Source organism: Macaca nemestrina, chromosome 8, assembly GCF_043159975.1.
Source record: "Macaca nemestrina isolate mMacNem1 chromosome 8, mMacNem.hap1, whole genome shotgun sequence".
Lineage (NCBI taxonomy): Eukaryota > Metazoa > Chordata > Mammalia > Primates > Cercopithecidae > Macaca > Macaca nemestrina.
In genome coordinates, this window is record NC_092132.1 from 91505128 (window position 1) to 91526816 (window position 21689).

General features: G+C 41.0%; 1 protein-coding gene across 1 annotated transcript in view; it reads right to left on the minus strand.

Moving 5' to 3' along the window:
• The window catches only part of LOC105482299 (regulator of G protein signaling 20), a 108787-nt gene extending 94595 nt beyond the window's left edge, over positions 1 to 14192 (minus strand). The window contains exon 1 of the mRNA XM_011742327.3: positions 13481 to 14192. Coding sequence (XP_011740629.2) covers positions 13481 to 13645 — 165 coding nt within the window. The 5' untranslated portion in view covers positions 13646 to 14192. The remainder of the gene's footprint in view (positions 1 to 13480) is intronic.
• Positions 14193 to 21689: the final 7497 nt, after the last annotated feature.

Genomic DNA, 21689 nt, shown 5'->3' on the forward strand with positions numbered 1-21689 from the left:
GATTTCTTTGAGTTGGACGCGACTGAATTAGACTGTTTTGCTTGGCATTTTAAAAGGGATGTTTTTCTTGGGGAAGTTGGAGTTTGGCACTGCCTTGAAATGAAACATTTTGGGGGCCATTCGGGATTCTTAACTGTCATTAATTTCTTTTGGGGCATATGAAACATTTGTCTGAAGAAAGATTTTAACAATTTCAGTTTGAAGGCATCAAGAAATACCATATGCTCCCTGACCTTAATCAGATGAAATCTTGTTTCATCCACACAATGGAAAAAAATTAGGGAAATAATGCATTTCTATATCTACTGATCAACCGACCAGTCAATATTAACTGGGCTCTTACTTTGTGCCCAGTAGGTGCAAGGCCCATCTGCAGATGGAGATAACTAGATTAACAACTGTTGTGGGAGAAACTGGCTACAAACCCAGCTCTGTTGCCAGGCTGGAGTGCAATGGTGCAATCTCAGCTCGTTGCAACCTCGGACTCCTGGGTTCAAGCGATTCTCCTGCCTCAGCCTCCTGAGTAGCTGGGATTACAGGCACCTGCCATCATGCCCATCTAATTTTTTTGGGATTTTTGTAGAGATGGGGTTTCGCCATGTTATCCAGGCTGGTCTTGAACTCCTGACCGACCTCAAGTGATCCACCTGCCTTGGTCTCCTAAAGTGTTGCTGGGATTACAGGCGTGAGTCACCATGCTCAGCCGTATCTGAGTTTTTTTTAAAAGCCTATGTCTTTATAGTTTACCAGCATTGTTACATGTCTTGTCTCATTTGATTTTTTTCAAAGCAACCCATTCAAATTGTACGTGAGAATTATTATTGTCTTGATTTTATACAAGATAAAACATCATGCCTGTAATCCCAGCACTTTGGGAGGCCGAGGACGGCAGATCATGAGGTCAGGAGATTGAGACCATCCTGGCTAACATGGTGAAACCCCGTCTCTACTAAAAATACAAAAAAAAAATATATATATAGCCGGGTGTGGTGGCAGGCGCCTGTAGTCCCAGGTACTTGGGAGGCTGAGGCAGGAGAATCGCTTGAACCCGGGAAGCAGAGGTTGCAGTGAGCCGAGATGGTGCCATTGTACTCCAGCTTGGGTGACAAAGTGAGACTCTGCCTCAAAAAAAAAAGATAAAATGAAGACTCAGAGAATGAAATCCAACTTAGACCTGAATTCAAAAACGAATTCTTGGCATTTCAAAGACATTTCCCTTTATGTCATCATCCTGCGTGGTGGCAGTTTCTACCTGTGCCAGCCAAAACGGTGATATCACTGAGCTTTTCACTTGGTAAAAAAGGACATCTTCAAGTACTCAGACTTCAGTTAGTTACAACTGAGCCTCAAGTCATGCTGGTTCGAAGTTCTGCAATGCTTGGATTTCCACCAGATGTCACCATTCACCATTGTTCTACTCCCTGCCTTTAAAAAGCATTCGCAAAGAAGAGCCCATTTGCTCTTGGGCCCCTGAGAATGCTTATTGCATCTGGGAGTGAGGTGGAGGGCTGTATTCCAAGAAGCGAGCAATGAGCTCTGAATCTTGACTCAGGGAGAAGGAATTTGAAAATGTCATGGCCGGACATGGTGCCTCACACCTGTAATCCCAACACTTTGGGAGGCTGAGGCAGGCGGATCACCTGAGGTCGGGAGTTTGAGACCAGCCTGACCAACATGGAGAAACCCCGTCTCTACTAAAAATACAAAATTAGCCAGGCATGGTGGCACATGCCTGTAGTTCCAGCTACTCGGGAGACTGAGGCAGGAGAATCGCTTGAACCGGGAGGCAGAGGTTGCAGTAAGCCGAGATCACGCCATTGTACTCCAGCCTGAGCTACAAGAGCGAAACTCCATCTCAGGAAAAAAAAAAAAAAGAAAAGAAAAGAAAAGAAAAGAAAAGAAAATGTCATGAGCTCTCTGGTTCCTGATTTCCTAAAACCCAAAGGCATTCATTTCCCCCTCCCCTTGTGATTTAATGTGTCTAAAAACCCAGCCCATTTCCAACAGATAAACCAAGCAGAATTATAACCTGGCTTTGGGCCAAAACTGCTTAGAAAAGGAGGAGATTTTCTTTTCTTTTTAGAGATAGGGTCTCACTCTGTCACTCAGGCTGGAGTGTAGTGGCATGATCATAGCTCACTGCAGTCTCTAACTCCTGGGCTCAGCAATCCTCATGCCTCAGCCTCCTGAGTAGCCGGGACTTAGGGGCATGTGCCACTCACCCAGCTAATTTTTAAATTTTCTTGTGGAGACAGGATCTTCTTTGTTGTCCAGGCTGGCCCCAAACTACTGGCCTTCTAAACTGCTGGCATTACAGGGATGAGCCACCATGCCTCGCCCTCCAGCTAATTTTTTATAAAGGAGGAGGTTTTGAAGTGAAGATAGAACCAAGGAACGCTGCACCTTCTCTGTGATCAGAAGTAGAAGCCAGCGGGATTTGCATCACACTGGAGTGTGGCTTCTGAGGAGGGGCTGGATGTAGCCCTGTACCCCAAGTTTCCCGCCTGCTCAGATTTTATATGGTCCAAATTACACTACTCAGGTTCATTCTTGTGGATCTAATATGAATGTTCCCTGTACATTTCATGAGCAGGAGTGATAAATGAATTCATTTACATCTAAGTGCATATGAATTTGAACTTTGATTTCTTTGATTAAAGGGAGAAACTAGGCTGGAATGAGAGAATGAGGTTCCTAGGGTATGTCTGTGGATGTTGTGGAAGAGTCTAAGGTGAGGGGTGGGTGAGAGAGAGGGGAGGCGAACTTCTCCTAACTTCTAGTTTGGTACAGGCTAACGACCAGGGGCCTGCGGGACCCTCTTTTGCCTCCTGTTCCTCACATCCTCCTCAGCTTCACTCTGTTTATCTTCAGGGTAGCAAAGAATCCATGCGGGGCAATGTGGGGCAATGGTGGCCCTCCCAAAGCTTGGACTCCCCATGGGCCAACAAATGATGGGAGATGTGTGGCTTCTCCAAAACTGCAGTTCTGGGAAAGGGGAAGCTTACAGATCTTAATGATGCTAATAAGTTGTTAAAAATAATCAGGTGCAGGTATTTTTAAGACAAGGCAAAAACAGAAAAAAGGAAGCAATAGTACCTGGATTTTATTTGCTGATCATAAGCTTGCTTTTTAATCCAGCAAACTCATTCTTCAACAAAACTCTCTGTAAAATTAACTGCATGTCCTCTTGGGATGATGTTGGTGGTAATAATACTTTCTCTTCAAATGAAAACTTCAAAAATATGTCCTTCAGAACATATTTGGGCAAATGGTCACAGATGAAAGCCTTAAATACAACTCGCAGAAGCAGAGAGAGCAGATTTATGATAGAATTCAGAAATGCAGTGTGACATTGGTGATATCAACTGCTTTGATCATTTCTTTCAAGTAATGTTTTATTCATTTCATTTGGTCATATTTTGTTCTACTATTTTTATGCAACTTCACACAGTCTACATATTTTGTTGATAACTTACAGGTAAAAATACTCATGTGTCAGTGTGGGTGGTTATCTGATGACCCACACTGGGTCAACTGGCTTGACTCAAGAGAGGACAGAGGGTCACACAAGAACTTCACGGCCTGTGTCCCCTAGGGGCTGAGGGTCTGCTGACTCTAGACTTTAGTTTTGTGGGGCTCATCCACAGATACTTTTCAGAATGTCTGGTGGTGGGAATAGGAGATAAACAGAGAAGATGTGTAGAATTATCTCTGAGGCATGATTACAAGGCTTGTGGGTGATAGATATAAATATGCCAGGCCTCAAATATCTAAATTAGGGCTGTCTACTTCAGGTGCCATCCTTGATTTGGGAACCCCATAAGCTGGTTTAAAGTTGCAATCAACCAAAATATGTGCTGGACGACGCCTTAAGATTGTCTTACAACCTACAGAACAGCTAGGACTGATGGATTTTTTTTTTTTTTTTTTTTTTTTTTTTTGAGACAGGGTCTCACGCTGTTGCCCAGGCTAGAGTGCAGTGGTGCAATTTTGGCTGACTGCAGCCTCTGCCTCCTGGGTTCAGGCAATTCTCCTGCCTCAGCCTCCTGAATAGCTGGGATTACAGGCATGTGCCACCACACCCGGCTAATTTTTGTATTTTTTAGTAGAGATGGGGTTTCACCATGTTGGCCAGGCTGGTCTCAAACTCCTGACCTCAAGTGATCTGCCAGTCTCGGCCTCCCAGAGTGCTGCAATTACAGGTGTGACCCACTGCACCCAGCAAGGCTGATGGATCTTGAGACAGAGACCACATGTATACTGGGCCGGATCCTCTCTCCTAGGAATTTGGAATGAGAAACATGGAGCCACAGCTCTTAGAGGCGTGTTAAACTGTCTTTCTAGCATCTTCCACATATTCCTGGGCTGAGGTTCCTGGGCTGTTAGCCGCCTGCTTCCTTGCCATTACCTTTTGTCTTCTAGTCACATGCAATTTGAACAGAGAGTTACAAAGATGTGAGACAATGTCTTCCATATTTTAGTTCATTTCCAGCTTTATTTTGAATAAAAGTTCTTAGAGTGATCTATCACTTGAATATAAATCCTTACAATTTTTACTGTTGAGAATTCGAAATCATATAAGCCAAATGTAGTCTTATGGGAAAACATATTTGGTTACATAGTTGATGTCAAATCAAATTACTTTCATAGCCTGTGATTTGGGTTTCTTTCTTGAATATTTGAATATATTCCAATTGTCACTATATAGTTTAAACTATTATCCTTTCAACATATTTGCTTCATCTTAAAATTTCATTTTTCAGTCATTTTAAATGCAGGAGCTGTAAAACCATTCTATAGAAGTTTCTAAAATAAACTCTTAAATGACACAAGCTTAATTTGGATCACCTTTTCTCATAGAATGGAATTAAATGGTTTCTAGAGAACCTAGAAAAACAGTTTTACTCCCTGATATGGTTTGGTTGTGTCCCCACCCAAATCTCATCTTGAAGTGTAGCTCCCATAATCCCCATGTGCTGTGGGAGGGACCCACTGGGAGGTAATTGAATAGTGGGGGTGGGTTTTTCCCGTGCTGTTCTCATGATAGTGAATAAGTCACATGAGATCTGATGGTTTTATAAAGGGCAGTTCCCCTGCACATGCTTTCTTGCCTGCCACCATGTAAGACATGCCTTTGTTCCTCCTTTGCCTTCCACTATGATTGTGAGGCCTCCTTAGCCGTGTGGAACTGTGAGTCCATTAAACCTCTTTTTCTTTATATATCAACCAGTCTCGGGTATTTATTCACAGCAGTATGAAAAAGGACTAATACACTCCCTGAGGTTCCCAGTATAGTTTATCCACATCTTTATCTTGCAAGAGGGTAAAACTTTAATGTAAATTTTCTAAAGCATTTGCAGTGATTCTGTGGCTTTGTGAAGACTGGCTTGATTTCAGCAGGGAAGCCAACATGATTTTATGAGACCTTTTGAACAATGGAAATGATACTAGATATATTTTTCCCTAACCATTAAAACCATTTAAAATCTGAGAGTTGTAAAATCAATGAAAAGACAAACAAACCAGTATACTAAAGCTAGCCAGGATTTTTGCAGTATGCTTCTTTGATTTTCATATGGGATTTTTTTTCCATTTAAAAAAATTCCCCTGGGCCGGGCGCGGTGGCTCAAGCCTGTAATCCCAGCACTTTGGGAGGCCGAGACGGGCGGATCACAAGGTCAGGAGATCGAGACCATCCTGGCTAACATGGTGAAACCCCGTCTCTACTAAAAAATACAAAAAAACTAGCCGGGCGAGGTGGCGGGCGCCTGTAGTCCCAGCTACTCGGGAGGCTGAGGCAGAAGAATGGCGTAAACCCGGGAGGCGGAGCTTGCAGTGAGCTGAGATCCGGCCACTGCACTCCAGCCTGGGCGACAGAGCGAGACTCCGTCTCAAAAAAAAAAAAAAAAAAAAAAAAAAAAATTCCCCTGAAAGGTCAAGATGATGTGCACAATTACTGAATGTTTGCTAGGTAGCATACACAACAGCTCCCACTGTGGTGCATAAATAGAAGATGAAAAGTTTGTTATTTAAATTTAAAGGCACAGCGTAAGCTCTAGTCTTTGGGATTCTTAAAAATAAATGTATTATGTTAATTTTCAAAATACAAAAAAACTGAGTGACTATCTTCATGAACCCTCATATCCATCACCCAGTTTCAATAATTAACAACATATTGCCAGTTCTGTATTATCTCTTACACTCCTACTTCCCTCCTGCCCTGGATTATTTTAAGGCAAATCAAAGATCACATGTCTTTTTTGAAAACACTTTCAGTACTTCCCACTTCCTCTGCCTCACCTCCAGCAGTTTTTTTTTTTTTAAACATAACCCCGGTTCCATTGCTGGATATTTTTCAGACAGTCAAGGAGGCATTGGACATGGCCTACAGGTTAAAAAACATGGGGCCACATTAACCGTCGCAAATAATCTTTTGAGCTTGCCCCAGCTGATCATGGGAGACCCTTCTCCACCTTCCTTGCTTGGGGAAGCATCTCAGTCGTTTCTAAAACCTCCAGGGTGAATCAGTTATCACGCGCCATCTCCCTTTTCACTCTTCCCTGCCTCTCTTTATTCAGCAATGCCACCTCTGGCTCTTTGTGATATTACATTGACTTTTTTCAAGCCAATGTATATCTGAAAAGCACAAATACACATTATGCTTTCTTTCAGGTATGTGTATATATAAGTTTTTAAAAGGATGTGTGTGTATATATATTTAATTATATATATATACACATCCATTTCTGATATAAAGACTGCTTTACTTTTTATTTATAGTCACTTGAGTTTTCTATTTATGACCTCTCCTGCTACCAGAGAGCCTTACCACAGTGAGATACTAGTCTGTTTCATTGATAGAATGGTTTTCCATTTTTCCTGTTCAGAGTCTCAATCAGAATTGTAAATGGAGTGTGTAGGTGTTCAGATTAGAGCCCAGTGGATGGTGTGGTGACGGCTGCCAGTGTAATCCCAAATGCTGGGACTACAGGTGTGAGCCACCACATCTGGCCACCATTTACTTTTAAATTGATCACCATTTCATTTATTACTTTGAAAGGCATTAGCTGGTATCTTAGATGCTTAATTAATGTAAGGGATTGTCCAGGTTAGCTACATAAGAAAAGTCTCTGGGATGATAAGTACCTTTTATGACAAGCTGAAACACTATTTTATTTTCATTTTGTTTATTTTTATTTTTAATTCACACATAATAATTGCATGTATTTATGGCACAATGTGATGTTTTAATATTTGTATACATGGTAGAAACCTTAAATAAAGCTAACATAACCATCACCTCATCTATTTTTTTTGTAATGAGACAGTTAAAAATTTACTTTTTTGCAACTTTGAAATATGAAATATACACGATTACAAGCTGAGTATTCCTTACACAAAATGTTTGGGACCAGAGGTGTTTTGGATTTCAGATTTTTTTCAGCTTTTGGAATATTTGCATTATATTTACTGGTTCAGCATCCCGAATCTAAAAATCCAAATCTGAAATGCTCCAATGAGCATTCCTTTTGAATGTCGTATCTGCACTTAAGTTTCAGATTTTGGAGCATTTTGCATTTTGGACTTTCAGGTTAGGGATGCTCAAGCTGTATTAACTATGGTCACCATACTGTAGAATAGATCACTCAAATTTATTTCTCTAATCTCGCTGATACTTTGTGGCCTTTGACCAACATCTTCCCTTTCTCCCCGCCCCTCTTTGTTTTGTTCTTAATGTCACATGGATTGTCCTGGGTTCTGTGAACTTAGAGGCTGAATAATTGAAGACATTTTTTCACTTTCCCAAAGATCATACCCAAGGTCTTCCTTATGGTCTCCATCAAAGGAAGATCATGTAAGTACTGCTCACTGAGAACCCAAGGCCCTGAGCCCCAGGCCTGTGGAGCCATATCCCCTGGGTCTCACTTGGGAAGACCCTGCAGCAGATGCCAGAGGGCCACTGAACGTATGCATGCTAGCCACAACAGACAGAAGCATGGCTGACTTCCAAATGAGACTTTTCCTCAATAGGTTTGTGAACATCTCAAGTGTTAAACTAATTACTATGGAATTATTTTCGGAGGGCCTTCAAGAAAATAAGAAACAACGTTATTCTTCTCAGTGAACTTACTCTTTCACAAAAGGAGGCAGGACAGAATAATTCTGTCTTCTGAATACACTAATGGTAAGGTATTTGGCCAACAGGCATAATTGCTCTCTTACTAAGCTGTTTTTCTTTCCTTCTTTCCTCTATCATTTTCATCACACAAGGCTCCATTGTCTTTGTAGCTGCCCTTTGGTGCCTTGAGATTTATTTTCTCCTTTCTGTGTATAAGGTCTTAAAATAAGTGCTTTGATCAGCTGCTCAAGGGATCACAAGTCTGGAACAGCAGAGCACTTAGAAGCCCACACTTTCAGAAGGGCACTGACTTTGGAATGGGCTGCAAAATAACCTTGTGGAAACAGCTCTCTTGTCTAAGCTCTGACCATGTTTACTTTTGAGAAAGAATGCACACACATAAACAAACATATTGACAGAGTTGACTTCTCACTAGAGCAGCTGTAACGCTTTCTCTTCCTCATGTTGATTGTCTAGAAAAACTGCTGGCCTAGAGTTCACCCGCCCTCCCGCTTGCATTACTGCCCTGAAAGGAAACAAAAATCCTGATGGAAGAAAAAAAAATTCTGATCAGCTGGGCACGGTGGCTCACGCCTGTAATCTCAGCACTTTGGGAGGCCAAGGCAGATGGATCTCATGAGGTCAGGAGTTTGTGACCAGCCCAGTCAACATGGTGAAACCCTGTCTGTACTAAAAATACAAAAAAAAGTAGCTGGGGGTGATGGCAGGTGTCTTTAGTCCCAGCTAGTTGGGAGGCTGAGGCAGGAGAATCACTTGTACCTGGGAAGCGGAGGTTGCAATCAGCTGAGATCGCGTCACTGCACTCCAGCCTGGGTGATGGAGCGAGACTGAGTCTCAAAAAAATAAAAAAATAAATAAAAAATAAAATAAAATAAATAAAAAATAATCCGATGAAGACAAGTGTGTGAGTGTATATGCAGGTGTATGGGATTTTGTAGTAAATTAGTGGTCTGTGTTGGAGTATTTTGGGCAGAAACCATACAGAAAGTACTATTAAGAAGACTGGCTTCAAGCCAAGGAAACTACAGTCCACTTTTTAAATCCCTGTCAGAAGCTATCAAATACTTATTGAAATCAGCATCAGAAAATCCAGGTTCAAATCACCTCTCAGCTGACTTCACATATGCAACCAATCAAACTTGTTTTCTCATCTCTAAAACAGGTCAGACCACATCAAAGCTATTAACCCAAGGAGCCAAATGGAAAGAACAACTGGAATAACCACAATAAATGTAGGCGATTTGTATGTCATATTGTCAGTTTAACCCGCCTTTAGAGGTTTGCTTTTTAAGATTGCTTATTTTGAAATAATGCTATAGTCATAGGAAATCACGTACACAGAATGTACAGAGTGGTCCCGTGTACTGATCACCCACTTTCCCTCAATGGAGACTGCATTAACTAAAGAACATCAAAACTAGGAAATGAAAAGGGTACCATTCACAGAGCTTATTCAGATTTCACTCATTTCTGTGTGTGCACGTGTATAGTTTCATGCAACTTTAGCACATTACATGTGTAATGTGCATAACTGCCGCTGCAGTCAAGACACAGAACTGGTTCATCACCACCAGGCTCCCTTTAAAGTGTGACCGCTTTGTAGCTATACCCACCACCCTACCTAATCCCTAATCTTTGGCAACCATGAATCTGTTCTCTATGTCTATCACTTTATTTCAAGAGTGGCTTATATAGGCTGGGCACAGTGACTCACATCTGTAGCCCCAGCACTTTGGAAGGCTGAGGTGGGCAGATCACTTGAGGTCAGGAGTTCAAGACCAGCCTGGCCAACATGGTGAAACCCCGTCTCTACTAAACATACAAAAATTAGCTGGGTGTGGCGGCGCATGCCTGTAGTCCTAGCTGCTCGGGAGGCAGAGGTGAGAGAATCGCTTGAACCCAGCAGGCAGAGGTTATAGTGAGCCGAGGTTATAGTGAGCCGAGATCACCCCACTGCACTACAGCCTGGGCGACAGAGCAAGATTCCATCTCAAAGAAAAAAAAAGAGTGGCTTATATAGAATCATACACATATATGTAGTGTGTGACTTTTTGGAATTGGCTTTTTCTCCCCCGCTCAGCATCAGTCCCTGAAGTCTACCCAAGTGTGTTGTGTATCAGTAGTTCATTCCTTTTAGTGGCTCCATGGGATTCCACGGTATGGATGTACCACTGTTTGTTTAATCATTCATCCCTTGAAGGGCTTTTGGGTTGTTTCTGGTTTTTGACTATTACAAATAAAGCAGCTGTGGACATTGGCATACAGGGTTGGTGTAAATGTAGGTTTTCATTTCTCTGGGATAAATGCCTAATAGTGAAATTGCTAGACCATATGGTAGCTGTATCTTCAATTTTATGAGAAACTGCCAAATTGTTTTCCAGATTGCTTGTACTATTTTACATTCCTATCGGCAATGCATGAATGATTCAGTTTCTCTGTATCCTTTCCAGCAGTTGGTGTTGTCATAATTTTAGTCATTTTAGCCATTCTAGCCATTTTTATAGCCACTATTTTTTCTCCATTTTACCCATTCTGCTGGGTGTGTAGTGATATTTCACTGTGACTTTAATTTGCATCTCCCTAATGGCTAACAATGTTGACTGTCTTTTCATATATTTATTTGCCATCTGCATATTCTCTTCAGTAAAATGCCTGTTCATGCCTTTTGCCCATATTCTTGTTGGACTGTTTGTCTTTTACTCTTGAGTTTTGAGAATTCTTTATTCTCGGTTCAAGGTGTTTGGCAGACATGGGGGTGAAAGTATTTTCCTGCTGTCTGTATGCTGTCTTTCATCCTCTCCATAGAGTCTTTGACAGGGCAAAAGTTTTTTAGATTCTAATGAAGTCTTATTTATTGATTATTTTTCTTGCATGGATCATGATTTTTCGGTGTCTGTGTACTCTTCACCTAGCCCTAGCTCATAAAGATTTTCTCCCATTTTTTTCCTAAAAGTTCTATAGTTTTACATGTAGTTGTACATTTAAGCCCATGATCTATTTGGGGGTAATTTTTGCAGGAACTGTAAAGCTTAGGTTGAGGATTTTTGGAGAATTTCTGACTGACCCCTTGATGTCTAGATACATTTTAGCCCACGTTCCCTCTTTCTGCCTCTATATGTATGTTCTTAGACATTATTTCACGTCTACCTTAGATTTCACTGCTTTCACTCTAACACTGGGCTTCTTCAATTGTCTTACCCCAGAGTGATCATATTCCTCCCCTAATATCTTACTGATTGAAAAAATGTACAATAATTACATAGGTACCTTATATTATTGACATGAGTCATGCTGATAATATGCTATATGTTTGTCTTTCTCAATATACAGTAAGTCTCTAGAAAGGAGGGAGCTTATCTTGCTCTTTCTCTTTATTCCCTATGGCTCCTAGCCCAAGGTTTTGCAGTTAGTAAGGATTCAATGATAACAGCAGACTCAAAATGAGTTCGGTGTTTCCATCCTTACATTTGCTAAAAGAGGCACGTCTCCTCTTTCTGTATTCAGATGCAATATAAAAAGATTTTTTTTCAAAAGGCAAAAACTGAATGAAGGAGCCAGTAGCATCCCAACCGGATTGCTTCCTTCTACCCTCACCTGTTGCTGTACAGACTGGAACCCGTTAACAGATTAGTGAGGTTAGGATAGAAGTTAGGCTGCCCAGCACCAGCGTGTGTGGTTGATTCCAGGATGCCATGGGAAGGTGTAACAGTGATTTTTAAATATTTTTGCATTTTATTTGTCTTTGATTCCACTTAGAGCATACCTTCTCAAGACAGTTAGAACTTTGAAATTATATATATGTATGTGTGCGTGCATATACATACATACATATACAACAGCATACATATGCACCATATAATGGGTATATTTGTTGTTTTTGATGTCTGTTTCCTCAAAGTAGCCTCCACATTCTGTCTTTTAGAAATATCTTTTGGGCCGGGCGCGGTGGCTCAAGCCTGTAATCCCAGCACTTTGGGAGGCCGAGACGGGCGGATCACGAGGTCAGGAGAGCGAGACCATCCTGGCTAACACGGTGAAACCCCGTCTCTACTAAAAACTACAAAAAACTAGCCGGGCGAGGTGGCGGGCGCCTGTAGTCCCAGCTACTCGGGAGGCTGAGGCAGGAGAATGGCGTAAACCCGGGAGGCGGAGCTTGCAGTGAGCTGAGATCCGGCCACTGCACTCCAGCCTGGGCGGCAGAGCGAGACTCCGTCTCAAAAAAAAAAAAAAAAAAAGAAATATCTTTTGCATGTGTTGCCTACATTAAGATGTCCATTAATTCAGGACTCTTGGCCACTACATCCCATTTCATTGCAGCTTGCTAAACTCTTAGTGCTTAGATGATAATAGGGGGTGTGGGAATTCATGTGTTATTTGTTCACATACGTCTGAAAGCTCAAAAGAACAGGCCCGTATATATTTACAAAAAAAACCTTTATGTTGACCCTTTTTATTTTTATTATTTTCCCCTCCACTTGTGCCAAATGGTTAAAATAACATTAGGAGAAAGGGCAGACGTAGAGAATTATATAAAGAGTTTGCAAATAAATAATGATTATTATCAGGATATGAGCCATGGCAAAAGAACAGGTGAATTTTCTGGTGTTAAGGTATTTGAACAGTTTTATAGTTTTGCAACACTTAATTTTGAGTGTGCTCTTGCTTGTTAGACATTAACACATGTCCATATTCTATACCAAGTAACCTTTTACGAAATGTTAATAGCTAAGAGGATTTACAGACTCAAACTGTATTTTCTTCAAAGATACACACAACATCCAGCAGGTAAATTGTCACTCTTTGGAGAAATAATGTTATTACCTACTGACAGAAACTCAAGCTTAAGAAATTCACCTTAGGAAACTTTTAATTTGGAAAAAACATCCCTTAGCTCCTTAATGTTCTTATGTTCTTAGTTTATTAATTGTTTTCCCTAGGAATTTTTTTTTGTAGAAAGCAGTCTACAATTTTTCTTTCATTATTATATGGGATATCATATTTATATCAGAGAAAGACATCCAAGGGCTAACACTTAAAGCCACAAAGTCTGTCTAGATTTGTTGAATGTTATCACCTGAAACGAACAAACAAACAAACAAAAAAGCAATAAACAACAATTTGTTTTGGTAAGGGGAATCTGTTTAGATTGCAGAAAACTAGATAGATCAGGTAATTATCATCTAGGTTCTAGATTTCCCTTGGGGTTGGTTTGAAAACATTTTTGGAAAAACATTAAGATAAGAGAGCAATGACACTAAAGCTTGCATATAGTTTTATATTCTTTCTGGTAAACACTTTCCCTTGACAGGAAAGGATCATGGATTGTGGAGATCACCTTACCTTGATATCAGGAATGGCCCTGGGGTCTCCTTCATTTTCTGTGATTTGGTGAATGTCTGCATTATATCTCTGAGCCCTAAACAGGGGCAGAAACTGTGTCCATATAGATGGCCTGAAGAAATGTTTCTGGAGGCACTCTTGGTTATCTTGGGAAAGCTGGGGCATGTTTTCACAATAAAGGCCCCAAATGAGTCCTGTTGCCTGGTTTTCCCAATATTAGCACAGGATCCACTCTGTTTGTCTTTGTTTGGTTAATGCTGGGCTGGCTCTGAGTCTGTGGGGAGCCTCCTCGGAAAGTTACACTAATGAAAGCAAAAGGATTATCCGCTTTGTGGATCAGTAGCTTATCCACAGATCTTTCATGTTCTATTCCTGGTAGAGCTGCTTATTTTGGATGTCTAGGTGCTGTATGTTATGAGTGCCCTCTAAAGGTAGAAATGTATTCTTAATTAAAATGTAATCCTAAATCAAAACGGAAAGAAACGATCCAAGTGATATATAGCTTAGCATATAGTGATAAATTAAATAGACTGGCAAAAATTCTTGTGTTAGTTGTGTTTGATAGCCAATAGTACTTGACAATCTTGGGCTGTGCAATTGACAGGCAGATGGTTGGCCTAATCTTTCCAGGTTTCTTAAAAGGTCATTTTAATAACAGTCATATTTGTAGGTAGTAACATATGCAAAACTCATACCCAAACTTAAACTCAATGATTATTACACTTTTTACATACATCATGTGGAGTATGTTAAATTGATTTTCTTATGAGATGACTAGGTACCCAATGAGTAAGCCAAGAATTGGCTTCTAACACCATACTTCATATTTATAAACTGCTTTATAAATATAAGATTATTAAGCAGACTGGAAAAGGTAGAATACCTTTCTATCAAGAGGCAACTAATGCCCAAGTAGCTTCTGTTGGGTTTGAGGGTGCACAAAGGTAAGGGATGTGTATTACTGGGGTCGATGAACTGGAAAAGTTTCCTTTTGTAAAATTGCTTTATAGATTCAACACAATGCCTGTCATACGTCGGCTCCTTTCTTTTGCAGCGGTTGACAGTTGATTCTAAAATTCATATAAAATTATAAGGGGCCAGGCATGATGGCTTACACCTGTAATCCCAGCACTTTGGGAGGCTGAGGTGGGCAAATCACGAGGTCAGGAGTTCGAGACCAGCCTGACCAACATGGTGAAACCCCGTCTCTACTAAAAATATAAAAAGTTAGCCAGGTGTGGTGGCATATGCCTGTAATCCCAGCTACTCAGGAGGCTGAGGCAGGAGAATCGCTGGAATCCAGGAGGCAGAGGTTGCAGTAAGCCGAGATCGTGTCACTGCACTACAACCTGGGTGACAGAGTGAGACTCTGTCTCAAAAAAAAAAAAAAAAAAAATTATAAGGGACCCAGAATATCTAAAACAGTCTTGAAAAAGAACAAAGTTGAAGGCTCACACTTCCCAATTTTAAAACTTACTACAAAGCTACAGTAATTACCATTAACATCCTTCACAGAATTAGAAAAAACTATTTTAAAATTCATATGGAACCAAAAAAGAACTTGTATAGCCAAGACAATCCTAAGCAAAAAGAACAAAGCTGGAGGCACCATGCTACCACACTTCAAACTATACTACAAGGCTACAATAACCAAAACAACATGGTACTGATACAAAAACAGGCACATAGATCAGTGGAACAGAATAGAGAACTCAGAAATAAGACCACACATCTACAACTATCTGATCTGAAACAAACCTGAAAAAAAACAAGCAACCGGGAAAGGATTTCCTATTTAATAAATGGTGTTGGGAAAACTGGCTAGCCATATGCAGAATATTGAAACTGGACCCCTTCCTTACACCTTATACACAAATTAACACAAGATGGATTAAAGACTTAAATATAAAACCCGAAACTATAAAAACCCTAGAAGAATATCTAGGCAATATCACTCAGGACACAGGCACAGGCAAAGATTTCATGACAAAATCATCAAAAGCAATTGCAACAAAAGCAAAAATTGACAAATGGGATCTAATTAAATGAAAGAGCTTCTGCACAGCAAAAGAAATTATCATCAGAGTGAACAGGCAACCCACAGAGTGGGAGAAAATTTTTGCAATCTATCCATCTGACAAAGGGCTAATATCCGGAATCTACAAGAAACCTAAACAAAGTTACAAGAAAAAAAAAAACAACCCCATTAAAATGTGGGCAAAGGACACGAACAGACACTTTCAAAAGAAAACATTCATGCAGCCAACAAACATACGAAAAAAGCTCGACATCAATGACCATTAGAGAAATGCAAATCAGGCTGGGTGTGGTGGCTCAATGCCTGTAATCCCAGCACTTTGGGAGGCTGAGGCAGGTGAGGCCAGGAGGTCAGGAGTTCAAGACCAGCCTGGCTAACATGGTGAAACATCATCTCTACCAAAAATACAAAAATTAGCTGGGTGTGGTGGCATGTGCCTATAGTCTTAGCTACTCAGGATACTGAGGCAGGAGAATCGTTTGAACCAGGGAGGTAGAGATTGCAGTGACCCGAGATTGCGCCACTGTACTCCAGGCTAGGTGACAGAGCAAGATGCTGTCTCAGGAAAAAAAAATTAAAAAAAAGAGAGAGAAATGCAAATCAAAACCACAATGAGATACCATCTCTCACAAGTCAGAATGGCAATTTCTTTTTTTTTTTGAGACGAAGTCTTGCTCTGTCGCCGGGCCTGGAGTACAGTGGCCGGATCTCAGCTCACTGCAAGCTCCGCCTCCCGGGTTTACGCCATTCTCCTGCCTCAGCCTCCCAAGTAGCTGGGACTACAGGCGCCCGTCACCTCGCCCGGCTAGTTTTTTGTATTTTTTTAGTAGAGACGGGGTTTCACCGTGTTAGCCAGGATGGTCTCGCTCTCCTGACCTCGTGATCCGCCCGCCTCGGCCTCCCAAAGTGCTGGGATTACAGGCTTGAGCCACCGCGCCCGGCCAGAATGGCAATTTTTTAAAAAGCCAAGTAACAACAGATGCTGGTGAGGTTGTGGAGAAATAGGAATGCTTTTATACTGTCAGTGTGAATGTAAATTAGTTCAACCATTGTGGAAGACAGTGTGGCAATTCCTCAAAGATCTAGAACCAGAAATACCATCTGACCCAGCAATCCCATTACTGGATATATACCCAAAGGAATATAAATCATTCTATTTCAAAGATACATGCACACATATATTAATTGCAGCACTATTCACAATAGCAAAGACATGTAATCAACCCACATGCCCATCAATGATAGGCTAGATAAAGAAAATGTGGTACATATACACCATGGAATAATATGCAGCCATAAAAAGGAGTGAGATCATGTCGTTTGCAGGGATATGGATGGAGCTGGAAGTCATTATCCTCAGCAAACTAATGCAGGAACAGAAAACCAAACACCACATGTTCTCTCTTATAGGTAGGAGCTTAACAATGAGAACACGTGGTCACAGGAAGGGGAACAACACACACTAGGGCCTGTCAGGGGTGGGGTTGTGGGAGGAAGAGCATTAGGAAAAATAGCTAACGTATGCTAGGCTTAATACCTAGGTGATGGGTTGATAGGTGCCGCAAACCACACGTTTACGTATGAAACAAACATGCACATCCTAAACATGTATCTGAGAACCTAAAAATTAAAATAAAAAATTTTAAAAAGTGACAGTAATTAAGACCGTGTGGTACTGGTATAAGGATAGGTATGTACATGTGTAGATCAATGGGACAGAATTGAAAGTCCAGAAATAAACCCATACATTTATGGTCAACTGATTTTTGACAGGGTGCCAAGACAATTCAATGGGGAAAGAATTGTTTTTTCAGTAAATGGTGTGGGGACAACTGGTTATCCACATGCAGAAAAATTACATAGGACCTCTATTTCACACTCTTTACAAAAACTAATTCAGCATGAATCATAGATCTAAATGTAAAAGCCAAAACTATGAAACTCTGAGAAGAAAACATAAGGTTAAATCTTTGTGACCTTGGATTTGGCAAAGCCTTCTTAGATACAGTATCAAAAGCACAAGAAAATAGGTAAATTAGACTTAATCAAAATTAAAAACTTTTGTGTTTTAAAGTACATCATGAAGAAAGTGAAAAGGCAACCCACAAAACGGGAGAATATTGCAGGCTGTGTAAATAATAAGGGATGTGTAATTCAGAATATATACAGAGCTTTTATAATTCAAAAACAAACAAAAAAATTAAAAATGAGTGAAGTGTTTAAATAAACATTTCTCCCAAGAAGATGTACAAATTTCTAAATAAGCACATGAAAAGATGTTCAACATTATTAGACATTGGGAAAAGGAAGTCAAAATCACAGTGAGATACCTATTCATACCCAAATGGATTTGCTTTAACTAAAAAGACAGACAATGACAGTGTTGGTGAATATGTGGAGAAATGTAGATCTTTCATTCATTACTGGGTTGAATGCAAGGCCTTGCAACCACTTTGGAAAACAGTTTGGCAGTTCCTCAAAATGTTAAACATAGAGTTATCATATAAACCAGCAATTCTACTCCTAGGTATCTACTCAAATAACAGAAATGAAACCTATGATCACACAAAGACTTACACACAAATGTCTAAAAAATTGAAACAATCTGCATGCCCATTAACCAGATAAACAAAATGTGGTACATCATACAATGGAATATCATTCAGCAATAAAAAGGAATGAAGTATAGATACATATTGCAACATAGATAAACCTTGAAAACTTTATGCTAAGTGAAAGAAGTCATCCACAAAAGACCACATATTGTATGATTACATTTATTAAAGAAATCTCCTGGGCCGGGCGCGGTGGCTCAAGCCTGTAATCCCAGCACTTTGGGAGGCCAACACGAGTGGATCACGAGGTCAGGAGATCGAGACCATCCTGGCTAACACGATGAAGCCCTGTCTCTACTTAAAAAAAAAATACAAAAAACTAGCCGGGCGTGGTGGTGGGCGCCTGTAGTCCCAGCTACTCAGGAGGCTGAGGCAGGAGAACGGCCTAAACCGGGGAGGCGGAACTTGCAGTGAGCTGAGATGCGGCCACTGCACTCCAGCCTGGGCGACAGAGGGAGACTCCGTGTCAAAAAAAAAAAATCTCCTGAATAGGCAAATCTTGAGATATAAAAAAAATTAAATTAGTATTTGCCTAGGGCAGGGGGGTTTTTGGAGAGGAAGAGAGTGACTACTAATGGGTAAGAGGTTTCCTTTTAGAGTGACGAAAATGGGCTAAAATGGATTGTTGTGATATTTGTATAGTGCCGGGAATATACTAAAAACCATTGAATTGTACCTTTTAAATGGGTGAGTTATATGGCATGTGAATTATATCTTAATAAAGCTGTTCAATTTTCTTTTCTTTTTTTTTTTTTTTTTTTGGGACGGAGTCTCGCTTTGTCGCCCAGACTGGAGCGCAGTGGCGCGATCTCGGCTCACTGCAAGCTCCGCCTCCCGGGTTCACGCTATTCTCCTGCCTCAGCCTCCGGAGTAGCTGGGACTACAGGCGCCCGCCACCACGCCCGGCTAATTTCTTTTTGTATTTTTAGTAGAGACGGGGTTTCACCGTGTTAGCCAGGATGGTCTCGATCTCCCGACCTCGTGATCCGCCCGCCTCGGCCTCCCAAAGTGCTGGGATTACAGGCTTGAGCCACCGCTCCCGGCCAGCTGTTCAATTTTCTAAAAAGAAAGGCAACTTCTGCAAGTGACCAAATGTTTTAGAGTGGGGCAATAAATCTCATGCATTATTGGAGCTTCAGGAAGCAAGCTGCAGTATAGCTGTGTTTTCTGGTGCCAGGTATCTCACAAGGCTGTAGTGAAGGTGTTGGCTGCTGACATTTCAAAGCTCAACTGGGCTCACTTTCAGGCTCACTCATGCAGTTGTCCATATTGGGTTCTTTGAAGCCTGCTGGACTAAGGGCTTCAATTTTTTACTAGTTGTTCACTGGGGGCTATTCTTAGTTTGGCCACATTAGCCTCTTTATGGTTAACAAACAGCACCTTGTTTCATCAGAGTGAGTAAGTAAGAAGAACCCAGGAGAATGCAAGCAAGGCAGCTTGCATTGTAACCTGATCTCAGAAGTGACATCCCTTTACTTTTGCCATTTTCTGGTCCTTATAGGAACATCAGTAGATCTAGCCCACACTCAAGAAGAGAGGATTCCACAAGGATATGAGTCACTGGGAGGTAGGGATCATTAAAAGCCATTTCAGAAGCTGTCTACCACATGGACCATATTTTTAAAATGTCAAATTGTGGGAGGTTGTCCTTATGGGGCCAATGGTGCAATGCAATGAAATTAACTTACCTGGAAAATCTGAAGCTTGGTTGCCATGAGTATTCAGGACACTGGTATGGAGTGTAAGTGAAAACCTGCATGTTCGATGATAGATGCACTTCAGCAACACCAAAGCAATCAGAAGCTGTTAGGGCAGTTGGTGAGAGCACTTTGTGAAGAGGTCATGATGTCAGTACTCAGTGTTACCATTAGGCCAAACTAGGCCAGCTTCTTGCAAATGCCTGTTGTTCCCAAGGGGACTGTGTGAAAGAATGGAAAAACCATTCTTCCATTAAACTAATAATTTATTCAGTCACCTATAAAAACTTCTCAAAGTCCTTGTGTAACTGAAGGTAGGCTGGTAGCATAATCTTCACTTGGGGGTGGTAAGTTTTCATGACAAATATTTTAGAATAGGATTTTCTTTGACTAGAACTCTTCTATTTCTGTGGGAAAATATAAGTTCAATTCATACTTGGAAATAAAAGATTGGAAATAATGGTATTTATAGCATTCCATATATTTCAGACTGAAGAAATTCCTTTGAAACATCATGCATTTCTACCTTCTGACAACTTCTAAGTGGTAGATCTTCTCCAAACATATAATTCTATTCTAGTGAAAAATTAAACATTAACCTAATAAATATATTATTATTTTCTCCTGTCCATATAGATTTATCTAACTTCCCCTTATGTCATTTCTGAATAACAAATCTGAAGCTCAATTTTAAAGAAATCACAAAGTAGCTCAAAGGTTATCTTTCTTATGTCATAATACAGCAGTCCTCAACCCTTTTGGTACCAGGGGTCAGTTTCAAGGAGGACAGTTTTTCCACAGGCAGGGTGGGAGGTGATGTGGCTGGTTTCAGGATGACACTGTTCCACCTCAGCTCATCAGGCATTAGATTCTCATACGGAGTGCGCAACCTAGATCCCTTACAATGCGCAGTTCACAATAGGGTTCATGCTCCTATGAGAATCTAATACTGCTGCGGATCTGACAGGAGGCTTGCCTGCCGCTCACCTCCTACTGTGCAGCTGGGTTCCTAACAGGCCATGGACCCCACCAGTCTGTGGCCCAGGGTTTGGGGACCCCTGGTATGATATATAATTAGGTAACTGAGATCACTGCTATGGTCTGAATGTTTGTGTCTTCCCAAAATTCCTCTGTTGAAATCTTAACTCCCAAGTGATGGTATTAGAAGGTGGGACCTTTGGGAAATGATCAGGTCATGAGGGTGGAGCTGTCATGAATGAAATTAATGTCCTTATGAAAGAGACCCCAGAGAGTTCTCTCACCTTCTCTCCACCAAGTGAAGCTACAATGAGAAGTTAGCAGTCTGCAACCTGGGACAATCCTCACCAGAACCTCACCATGCTAGCACCCCAATTCTGGACTTTCAGCCTCCAGAACTGTGAGAAAATGAATTTCTGTTGTTTATAAGCCACCCAGTCTACAGTACTTTGTTACAGGAGCCTGAATGGACCAAGAAAAATCTCCAATAGAAGTGTTATGGAAATAATGTTAAGAGAGGTAATGCCTGGAGTACCCGCCTCTTCTCTTCTCCCTATTCCAGGCAAATTGTCTGGTAATGCTGTGATGCTCGGAGAGTGCCAGCCCAGGTGACCTGTGAAGCAGTCCCCTCTGCTCGCTGCACTTTCCTATTTTGTTCCGTATCTTTGTGCCTCCTAGAAAAGAGGAAAGCCTCCTGAAATTTGACGAGACTTGCTGCATCACGCCTGTCTGTGGCTGAGGTGATACAGAAAGGAAATGCGAAGATCAGGCCTCATTGCCAGCTTTGCTCAGTTACACAGAAAACATGCTGTTTCAGCTTTTGGGAGTTCATTAGTACACGATCGGTTTCTTTTTCTCTTTTACGAAAGTTTTCCCCCTCA